This window comes from Mobula birostris, chromosome 7 (genome assembly GCF_030028105.1).
Source record: "Mobula birostris isolate sMobBir1 chromosome 7, sMobBir1.hap1, whole genome shotgun sequence".
Classification (NCBI taxonomy): Eukaryota; Metazoa; Chordata; class Chondrichthyes; order Myliobatiformes; family Myliobatidae; genus Mobula; species Mobula birostris.
In genome coordinates, this window is record NC_092376.1 from 157,454,019 (window position 1) to 157,466,026 (window position 12,008).

The 12,008-nt window shown below is 43.0% G+C and overlaps 1 protein-coding gene across 2 annotated transcripts in view; it reads right to left on the reverse strand.

Annotated features, from left to right (window-relative positions):
* Positions 1–221: 221 nt before the first annotated feature.
* LOC140200522 (glucosamine-6-phosphate deaminase 1-like) overlaps positions 222–12,008 on the reverse strand; it is a 42,294-nt gene continuing 30,507 nt past the window's right edge. Inside the window, exon 7 of one of the 2 annotated variants that reach the window (XM_072263987.1) lies at positions 222–1,639. In XM_072263987.1, coding sequence (XP_072120088.1) covers positions 1,557–1,639 — 83 coding nt within the window. In that variant the 3' untranslated portion in view covers positions 222–1,556. The remainder of the gene's footprint in view (positions 1,640–12,008) is intronic. The other variant, XM_072263986.1, reaches the window with a different exon arrangement.

Sequence of the window (12,008 nt, forward strand, 5' to 3'; positions counted from 1 at the left end):
CTGGATGTAACTGCTTTCAAATGGTGAATAACATTGAAATCCAATGCATTATTCCTTCAATTTACCCACTGATTGAAGTAACTGGAATACAGTGAGTTCAGCGTGATCAAAATGGGATAAAAAGAGACAACTTTTATCACACAATGGAGACAAAGTGGCTATACTGAATGAATGCAGGTGAAAAATAATAGGCTTTTGTCTGTTAAAAAGCAACATTTCTTTATTGTTCTTCAGAACAGAATCAGAAAATTGACAATGAAACAACATGGCAATATGGCTTACTTCCATTAATTCTGCTCCAATGATTTTCTTCACAAAATTTCATAAAATATATCTTTTCTGTATTAGCCTTCAGACACACACAGAATCACTGAAATAAACACATTGAACTACTAACTAGCCAGTAACCAGTGCAAAGTGCCATAATAGTGCACAACAATCCCTCAATTCATTTCAAACTTTAGGGGAAGAAAGTATGGAAGCTTCTATACTTCACTGAATTGCCATTGCAAAATTCTTTCTATTGTGACCCAACACAGTAAACATTTGGCATAAAATCACGTGCAAACAAGGAGTTGTTTGTGTAACACACATACAATGCTGGAGGAACTCATTAAGTCGAGCAGCGTCTACAGAGGGGAATAAACAGTCGATGCTTTGGGCAGGACTCAAAACCCTTCATCAGTTGTGTGTGCAGTTCTCTGAAGTCACTATGTCCACAGAAACTGGTGGTTATGTGGAACAGTGCCTAGGGGAACTGAAGAGAAGTATAGCAAATATGGGATTGCTGGTTGGCAATAAAGCAGAAAAGGCATTGAGAGATATAGCAGTTCATTGGTTTTAAACATTAACCAGATGGACTACAGGAATTTGTTAAGTCTTGTTCAATAAACACATTATCAGCAAAAGTTATCAAAAAGCAAAGGTAAATTTGCCCATGTTGGGAGGTGATTTTTAATAAGAAATTATAACAGGGATAAGACATCATGACTGAATTACAAATTAATCAATGTATAGTAATACTAGAAACAATGATACTGATCAGCAAAGCGTTGGGAGGCACTGAGCACTTCATAGTGACTTCTGTGCAAGATCATTTTTAATAACATTTAAATCATTATGGCTTTGTCCTCATTAGTAGGCAGATTCTCAACTTTAAATTGCAGAATTAATAGCTTTTCAAATTTTTCTAACTGGTTTAAGAGAAACATTTCAAAATTGTGATCCAAAAGATCCGAGCTGCAAGTTGCTCAATTCGTAAATATAAATCATTGAACAGGTTGGGAACACCATTGTCGTCAATTCTGGTTTTCATGAAAAGCTGATGGGTCAGATCACTGGAGTTCAGATGAACAGGTCTCAGCTCTCCACTCTTAAGCAGACTTAAGGTACATTCCATCATTGTCCTCACCACAAAAACAAAAGTTTTCATTGTTAACACAAGAAAAGCACAAAGGTCATCTATCTTAACATTTCAGGTCAGATTTCCTTCAGTTAATCAGTCAGGAGTACTGCTTTCTGTGGAAGGTCCTGCAGATCAAAAGTGTTCCTTAAAACTAGCAAGCTGCTTCCTTAACGACACCATTTTGCTTCATACTGTATAATGGCTCTACAAGCCGATTGTGAACATGAAACAGGCCTGGGAGAGATACAGAAATAAATCAAAATGCAAGATAACAGCAATATTTAACAATTTAGATATTTACTGTATAATAATAATAATAATGCTTAGGGTTAAGCTTTGTTAATCTGGCACATTTGTGACTTTAGTGGTGCTGGAGTAGCAGATTTTCCAAACTATCAGGTTACTAAACAATACTTACAATTCACTTTGTTAATGTTGCACAATCAAATTTCACTTCAAGCTATAATTTTAAAAGTTGTAGGAAACAGGAGCACAGGTGCGTAGTGGTTAGCACAACGCTTTATCATACCAGGGACCCGGGTTCAATTCCCACTGCTGCCTGTAAAGACTTTGTACGTTCTTTACACATGGGTTTCCTCCACGTGCTCCGGTTTCCTCCCACAGTCCAAAGAGGTACAGGTTGGTAGGTTAATTGGCCATTGTAAATTGTCCTATGATTAGGTTAGGATTAAATCGGGGGATTGCTAGGAGGTGCAGCTCCAAGGGACTGAAAGGACTTGTTCCATGCTGTATCTCAATAAATAAATATATTTATTTTTACTTAAAGAGAGTACAGAGTCTGGGGCCCTCTGTGTGGATGATGAGCAGGGGAACCAAACAGCAAAATGCCAAACCATCAGGATTTACCACCAATTTTCTTTGGGGGGGAGGGGACTTTGCTGTATGTAGCAGCTTAAACATAATGCACAAGAGGACTATCAAAGAATAGTGGATTGCATACCACAACAGAATACATTACACTCACACCACATGCATAGTATTAGTGTAGGGAAGCTACTGGGAAAAATTACTCAGGGACAGAATTAATCAAGGCTTGGAAATGACAGGGATTAATGAAAGTCAAGATGCTGGAGGAACTCAGCAGGTCAGGCAGCATCTACGGAAACATACAAACAGTCAATGTTTCCGGCCAAGACACCTCATCAGGGAATTCGCCAAAACCCGTCAGCATGGTCCTGTTAGGGGGAGATCCCTAATCTAAGAATCTTGACTGAATTTTTTTTGAAGTTACTGAAAAGAGTTGTGTCGTTGAAAAGGATGACACCAACATGGAAGCCAGAAGTTAGGACCCATGGAATTCAAGACTGGCTCCTAAATTGTCTTAGTAATAGAAAGCAGCAGGTTTTTGTGACTGGAAATATGGTTTTTGTGACTGGGAGCCTATGACCAGCAGTGTACAATAGGAAATGAGTCATGATTCTTACTGTTTGTTGCATAAATTAAAAATTTGGATATAAGTGTAACAGGTACAGTAAGCTTGCAGATGACATGAAAACCGGTGATTTTGTTGATAGCAAGGACGATAGTATGGCGTGGATGAAATCACCAGAGAGACAGAGTTACAAAGCAGCTTCTTTATTCGACACAACAAGGTACAGCAGGCATCATACGGACGGAGACCCTTTGGTGGAAAGGTCTGCTAGCCCAACGTGGGCTCGATATTAATTTGCCAAACACAAAGGGCAAACCCTATTTACGAAGTTATAGATAATGCTCCCTTTTGAAGCTACATACAAAACATCACACCTTCTGACTTCACCCTTTCCTCCCGACACCAACGTCTGGGTTGGTATCCACAGCCTTTAGGAATGCAAGTTAAATCCACTATAAATTTATTTGGTATTTTACGTGCTAACATAGAGGACAATTAATATTTATGAAGTATAGATAATACTGTCTTCAAAACTACCTGTAAACTTCACACTTCCATCCGCAGTGTCTGGCTAGTATTCCGATATTCACAGCTTTTAAGAAATGCATTGCTGTGAACTCAATCCACAGTACTTTGTCAAACAGAAGACCGGTGTCCAGGGTCAAATGAAGCATCTACCCAAAAGCTCACTCTAACTGATAGCTGTAGGCAAAGGGATGTTATTATTCAGTATCGGGCAGATGGAAATTAATTCTGTAAGTACAAGACGATGCACTTTGCAAGGACATAAAGTACGGTACAGCCAAGGGAGACTGAGGAACAGAGCAACATTGGCATTCAAATCCAAGAATCCTTGAAGGTGTAGCAAAGTTAAAGAAAGCACAAGGGATACTAGCCTTCATTGGTAATATATGAAATACAAGAACAATTTTATACTACTGATAGAAACATAGAAAACCTAGAGCACAATACAGGCCTTTCAGCCCACAAAGCCGTGCCGAACATATCCTTACCTTAGAAATTACCCAGGGTTACCCATAGCCCTCTATTTTTCTAAGCTCCATGTACCTTATCCAGGAGTCTCTTAAAAGACCCTATCATATTCACCACCACCACCGTCGCCGGCAGCCCATTCCATGCACTCACCACTCTGTGTGAAATACTTATCTGACATCCCCACTGTACCCACTTCTAAGCACCTTAAAACTATGCCCTCTTGTGCTAGCCATTTCAGCCCCAGGAAAAATCCTCTGACTATCCACACAATCAATGCCTCTCATCATCTTATACACCTGTCAGGTCATCTCTCATCCTCTGTCACTCCAAGGAAAAAAGGCCAAGTTCACTCAACCTATTCTCATAAGGCATGCTCCCCAATCCAGGCAACATCCTTGTAAATCTCCTTTGCACCCTTTCTATAGTTTCTACTTCTTTCCTGTAGTGAGGTGACCAGAGCTGAACACAGTACTCCAAGTGGGGTCTGACCAGGGTCCTATATAGCTGCAACGACACCTCTTGGCTCCTAAACTCAACCCCACAATTGATAAAGGCCAATGTACCATATGCTTTCTTAACCACAGTCAACCTGCACAGCAGCTCTGAGTGTCGTATGGACTTGGACCCCAAGATCTGTCTGATCCTCCACACTGCCAGGATGAGATCCAAAGCAAAGCCAGAACTCGAAATACTCCCTTTTTTGGTAAAACCACGCAAAAATCAACTGTACATCCCAAAGCACGACGACTTAAACGTTTTACCCAAAGAATATTCAAGACATTGATTGGAACAACGATCAGTTAGTGAAAGTCAGCCTGGGATTGGTTGTCAACTGACCAATAGGCGTTGGTTGTTTCAGCTCGCTGTAATAAACACGTTGCTGGGCAACAGCTGGAGCGCTGTTAGCAGTTTATTACAGACATTGTCTTGGATGGAACGTTTCAGTCATGAGAGACTGGACTGCCTTCCTTAGAGCAGGGGAGAAAGGTGTACAAAATTGTGAAAGGCAAATATAGACATGGTGGGAAACCTTTCCCACAGTAGAAGTATCTAAAACAACACAGCTATGTTTAGGATAAGCAGCAAGAGGTTTGCAGAGGATCTGAGAAAGAACTTTTTCTACCAAAATGGTAATTAGATTCTGGAGCCCATTTTTTGTGTGGATGATGGAAGCAGGTACTCTCAGATCATTCAAAGTGTCTAAAGAAGCACTTCAATTTTTTTTATTATTTATTCATTTATGAGATGTGGGCGTTGCCAGCTAAGGCAGCATTTATTGCCCATCCCTAGTTGCCCTTCAGAAGGTGGTGGTGAGCTGCCTCCTTGAACCGGCACAGTCCCTGAGGTGTAGGTACACCCACAGTGCTGTTAGGGAGGGAATTCCGTGATTTTGACCCAGCGACCATGAAGCAACGGCGATATGTTTCCAAGTCAGGATGGTGAGTGACTTGGAAAGGGATTTCCAACCGGTGGTGTTCCCAGCTATCTGCTGTTCTCATCCATCTAGATTAGTGGTCACCAACCTTTGTAAGCCCAAGATCCCCTACCTCGACCTCAGTGAAAGGCAAGATCTACCTACTAAATCATTTATAGAGAAAAAACAGCTCAGATTGTACTTCCAATTCGAGGCCTTTTATTTGGGCGAATTGTACTTGAATTACACAAAATACTTTTGTCAAACTAGAAAACAGTAACTAGCATATCAAACAGGCCATAGCTGTGTTTCTTTAAGAATATTACAATACTTCACACCTTTAATTCTAAGTTTCCTTATTTAATTTTATTTCAACACGAAAAATAAATGAATAAAAATTGACTGTTGCACTCAGTGTGATGACTGGGGCTGAATACTTTCTGCTAGTTCCCTGAAATTTGGCTCATAACTACAGACAGCCAGTCTGAGACAGTCTGTGTGGTGTAGGTTTGCCAACTGTCCCGTATTCCCCCCGCTAAGATAGAGTGTTCGTATGAAACCGTTCATGCCGAAATGCTTTACGCCGAAGAAGCAATTTATATGGAAAAAATTTTTGAGCGTTCCCAGACCCAAAAAAAAACCTACCAAATCATACCAAATAACACATAAAACCTAAAATAACACTAACATATAGTAAAAGCAGGAATGATATGATAAATACACAGCCTATAAAAAGTAGAAAAAATGAAAATTAAGCCAAAACCGATTCGTGGGGTAAAAAAAAAAAATCGGCACATACGTGCATGCGCACACAGGTGCCCGCGCAAAGCTTCATGGTCATGGTATCTTTCTCGGGGTAAACACAAATGTCCTGGGATTTGACTGCTACTTTTGTCCCTTATTTGGGAGTGAGAAAGTTGGCAATCCTAGTGAGGTGTCTGTCAGTAAGTCAGCACCTGTATTTAGATTTAATAATTTTCATCTGTGAAAATGCAATTTCACATAGATAAGTTGACCTGAAGTAGGCACTGACTTTTAGTGGTATAAAACCGACGCGCACACCGTGCATTGCTCGGCCCCATCAGTAGTAATTGCCACCAGTTTATGAATGGGGATGTCATTTTCACGGACATTTTTTTTAAACTCATTGTAAATATCCTCACCTCTCGTTCTTTCCTTTAATTGCAAAAGAGTGAGGAAGCCCTCCTTTGTTGAAAAATCCTGGAAAGCCATTCTGACAAATACAACTGTTTGCATTACATCCGGGGATTAATCGAACTGTAATGAAAAATATTCAACATCCTCTGACGGTGACTCTAGCCTCCTTGTCACTGTTGCAGGGCCAAGCAGTATATTATGTATTGAGGTTGTGATGCGGTTTTTGTTTTTAAAGTCATTAAAAACAGTCTCTGCGGTAATGGCCATTGCTTCCTTGAATAAATCGCCATCTGTAAAAGGCTTCTTGTGTTTAGCCAAAAGGTGAGTTACACGAAATGATGCTTCAATAGCGGCCTTATTTTGAGCAGCATGTTTTGTGGAAAACAATTGCTGGACCTTCAAACCCGATTTCAGCTCAACTTTCCAGGCACGAATTGTGCTCTTTGGGGTGTAGGTGTCTTTAAATTCCTGATGGTTGGTGTTGCGGTGCTGCTTCAGATTCCCTCTTTCAGTCAGTGCTTGTGTTTGGTGGCACAACATACATACACACTTGTCTTTCACCAAGGTAAACAGAAATTCCTCTTCCCATTCTGGATGGAATTTGTATGTTTTTGCCTTCTTTCGTGGAGCCTCCACTATGGTATCAGGATATCACGAGCCATTGCCGATTGCGTCACCTCTGATCTGGACGTTCTGACACTCACGTGCCGGGTGGCACCTAATTAATTAGCTTGTTTATTTCGGCTTTTTTTCTTAAAGATGTGCTGTGTGCATCCCGACTACTGCTGCACCCCTGTATGCTTCGCGGCCCGGAGGTTGGGGACACTGCCGTATATTGATGTTTGCGACAGTCTGTACTCTTACTTAATCTGATTGGTCACTGATGCAGCACAGGCTACGCTGAAAACGCAGTGCATGGCGGGGGAACTACACACATGCGCACTGGGCAGAAAGAACGGAACTAAACCCCTGCAACCCGGAAACAATCTCCATTTACAAACAGCTTTTTAGTAAAAATACTGCTATATTACCATTATCCTAATTACTATTACTTACATTTATAATGCTCCTGGAGAGACTTGTTCTGGAGCTGCTCCAGCCTATGGTCAGGCCACACTTAGATCCCCTCCAGTTCGCCTACCAGCCCCGACTAGGAGTTGAGGATGCCATCGTCTACCTGCTGAACCGTGTCTACGCCCACCTGGACAAGCCAGCGAGCAGTGTGAGGGTCATGTTTTTTGACTTCTCCAGTGCGTTCAACACCATCCGCCCTGCTCTGCTGGGGGAGAAGCTGACAGCGATGCAGGTGGATGCTTTCCTGGCATCATGGATTCTTGATTACCTGACTGGCAGACCACAGTACGTGTGCTTGCAACATTGTGTGTCCAACAGAGTGATCAGCAGCACTGGGGCTCCACAGGGGACTGTCTCGTCTCCCTTTCGCTTCACCAATTACACCTCGGACTTCAACTACTGCACAGAGTCTTGTCATCTTCAGAAGATTTCGGATGATGCTGCCACAGTTGGATGCATCAGCAAGGGAGATGAGGATGAGTACAGGGCTACAGTAGGAAACTTTGACACATGATGTGAGCAGAATTATCTACAGCTTAATGTGAAAAAGACTAAGGAGCTGGTGGTAGACCTGAGGAAAGCTAAGGTACCGGTGACCCCTGTTTCCATCCAGGGGGTCAGTGTGGACACGGTGGAGGATTACAAATACCTGGGGATATGAATTGACAATAAACTGGACTGGTCAAAGAACACTGAGGCTGTCTACAAGAAGGGTTAGAGCCATCTCTATTTCCTGAGGACACTGAGGTCCTTTAACATCTGCCAGACGATGCTGAGGATGTTCTACAAGTCTGTGGTGGCCAATGCGATCTCATTTGCTGTTGTGTGCTGGGGCAGCAGGCTGAGGGTAACAGACACCAACAGAATCAACAAACTCATTCGTAAGGCCAGTGATGTTGTGGGGATGGAACTGGACTCTCTGATGGTGGTGTCTGAAAAGAGGATGCTGTCCAAGTTGCATGCCATCTTGGACAATGTCTCCCATCCACTACATAATGTACTGGCTGGGCACAGGAGTACATTCAGCCAGAGACTCATTCCACCGAGATGCAGCACAGAGCGTCATAGGAAGTCATTCCTGCCTGTGGCCATCAAACTTTACAACTCCTCCCTTGGAGGGTGAGACACCCTGAGCAAATAGGCTGGTCCTGGACTTATTTCCTGGCATAAATTACATATTACTATTTAACTATTTATGGTTTTATTACTATTTAGTTATTTATGGTGCAACAGTAGCGAAAACCGATTTCCCCCGGGATCAATAAAGTATGACTATGACTCACATTACAACAGTATTTGAGTATTTATTTTTGATTTTTCTTCGGAAAGTCTAAATCGTGATCGACGGGTTGGGGACCCCAAATCTAGATGGTAATCATGGTGGGTCTGGAAGGTGCTGCCTTAGGAGCCTTGGTGTGTTGTTGCAGTGCATCTTGTAGACAGTACTCACTGCTACAACTGCTTGTCCATTCTGAAGGGATTCAATGATTGTGGGAGGGGTACTAATCAAGTGGGCTGACTTGTACTGGATGATGTCAAGCTTCTTGAATGTTGATGGAGCTGCATGCATCCAGGCGAGTGGTGAGTATTCCATTACACTCCTGGCCTGAGCCTTGTGGATGGTGGACAGACTTTGGGGAGTCAGGAGGTGAGTTACACGCTGCAGGATTCCTAGCCTTTGACCTGCTCTGGTAGGCATGGTGTTTATATGGCTAGACCAGTTCAGTTTCCTGTCAATGGTAAACCCCAGGATGTTGATGGTAGGGGTGATGGTAAAGCCACTGAATGTCAAGGGACAACGGTTAGAGCCTCTCTTGTTGGAGAAGGTCATTGCTTGGCTCAAATGTTACTCGCCACTTGTCAACCCAAGCCTGGATATTGCCCAGGTCCTGCTGCATTTGGGTATAAACTGCTTCATTATCTGAGGAGACACGAATTGTGCAGTCATCTGCAAACATCCCCACTTCTGACCTTATGACAGAAGGAACGTCATTGATGAAGCAGCTGAAGATGGTTGGTCCTCGGACACTTCCCTGAGGAACTTCTGCAGTGATGTCCTAAGGATGAGATGACTGACCTCCAACCACCACAACCATCCTCCTCTGTATCTGTTATGATTCCAACCGGTGGAGGGTCTTCCCATTGACTCCATTATAGCTAGGGCACATTGATGCCATTCTCGGTCAAATGCTGCCTTGATGTCGAGGGCTATCATTCTCACCTCACCTCTGGTATTTAGCTCTTTGGTCCATGTTTATACCAAGGAGGTGATGAGGTTAGGAACTGAGTGGCCTTGATGGAACCCAAACCGGGCATCCATAAGCAGGTTATTGCTGAGTAGGTGCTGCGTGATGACCCGTTCTGTTACTTTGCTGGTGATTGAGAGTAGGCTGATAGGGCGGTAATTGGCTGTGTTGGCCTTGTCCTGTTTCTTGTGTACAGGACATACCTGGGCAATTTTCCACCTTGTCGGGTGGACGCTGGTGTTGTAGCTGTACTGGAGCAGCCTGGCTAGTGGAGCGGCAAGTTTTGGAGCACAAGTCTTCAGGACTATTGCCGGGATTTTGCCTGGGCCCATAGCCTTCACAATATCCAGTGCTTTCAGCATTTCTTGTCACATGGAGTGCATCGGACTGGCTACTGACATCTGGGATGCTGGGGATTTCTGAAGGAGGCAGAGCTGGAGCATCCACTCACCAATTCTGACTGAAGATTGTTGCAAGTGCCTCAGCCTTATATCTTGCACAGTTGTGCTGGGCTCCTCCATCTTTGAGGATGGGGATATTTGTGGAGCCCCCTCCTCCAGTGAGTTGTTTTGATTGTCCACCACCATTCACAGCTGGATGTGAATGTGAACAGAGCTTAGATCTGATCTGCTGGTTGTGGAACCACTTAGCTCTGTCTATTACTTGCTGCTTACGTGTCTGGCATGCTAGTAGTCCTGTATTGTGGCTTCACCAGGGTGACCCCATACTGAGGTATGACTGGTGTTCTCCTCATGCCCTCCTGCACTCTTCATTGAACCAGGGTTGATCTCCGGCCTGGTGGCAATGTTAGAGTGGGGGATATGCTGGGCCATGAGGTTACAGATTGTAGTTGAGTACAATTCTGCTGCTGATGATGGCCCACAGCCCAGTCTTGGGCTGCTTGATCTGTTCAAAGTCTATCCCATTTAGCACGGTGGTAGTGCCACACAATGCAATGGAGGGTTGGAACTGCCATGGTATAAAAAGGTTTATGGACCAAGCAGAGGCATGTAAGATTAGACTAGATGGTCCACAAGGACAAAATGACTAACAGGCTCAGATCTCTGTAATATGACTGCAAGCTATGTAACTGATATATTTATCAAGTACATAGGCAGCCATTAAACAGTAGCTTATAAAAAAGAGGTGTGAAAAGCAGTGGTGGTGTTGGGGGTCTGAAACCTCGACAGCAGATAGTTGTGAAGAGCTGAAAATCAAGCAAGCACAAGAAAAGCAGATGAGCAAAGGGATTTGGGGATTGCAGGGCAGGCAGTGGGTTCAGAGATCGAAAGGAGTGAGGGGTTGGGGTTGGGGCAGGGAGAGGACAAGTCCACGAAGCAATTAGAGAACATGGGCAAAGACTTTGAATCAGGGGAATTACTGAATTGCCGGGACGATGAATGAATAAATAAGAGACAGACAGAGGTCTAAGCCTCGGTGGGGTGTAAAGTGGGGGAGTCAGTCAGAAGAGAACTACAATATTTAAGTTCGGAGTTAACAAAGGAACCTACACAGATAACAACCATTATTCAATGGTGACAAACTACAAGCGAGAAAATAAAATTATGATTTAATTATAAAAAACTGTTACATCAGATGTAAAATTTAATCTTAACTGTGATTTTTACTGTCGTATTCTTTTCTACAATTAAGCTATTTACACGTGTCTAATTTAAAATTTCATAACTAGCGTTGTCACATGGGATTAACAGGCCTCAGGTCAGCTCTTTTGTTTCCACCTGAGGTCACCAATTACAAAAGAATGCATTCAGCGCCAAGAAGGAATCCAATTTTACAGCCCTAAGCCTCCAACACCAGCTCAACTCAATACAGTGTTCAGTCAATGAATTAGTAAGCAATGTGTAGAAGTGAAACCTAGTAAGCAAAAACCTAAGAACATAAGAACTTGGTTTGGCATAAAGCCTGTCTAAAGGACAGCAACCACAGAGGAAGCAAAGTGAAAGTGAAAGTTTCAGTCAGCACCAAATGACAACTGAGAGGAACCAGAATAAATACCCCAGCCTATGGAAAGCAACAGAAACATGCTGATAAGAGGAAACAGACTGAAAACTGAACTGCAGCTGAAGTGTGGAAACAAGAGGGTCTGAGATCTTGAAAGAATCACAAGCAAATGTACAGATTTGGTGCTTAAGGTGACATATCAGTACAGAACAGCCACAAGCTGGACAAACAGAATGCTTAATCTTATTCCTCGTTCAGCTTGACATCAGTGGCAGAAGATATCTGCCTAGAATTTCATCCCTGCTAAATGTTACAGCTGCCAGAAGTCTGTTCTCCATTGCCCAGATTCCCTTCCATCCA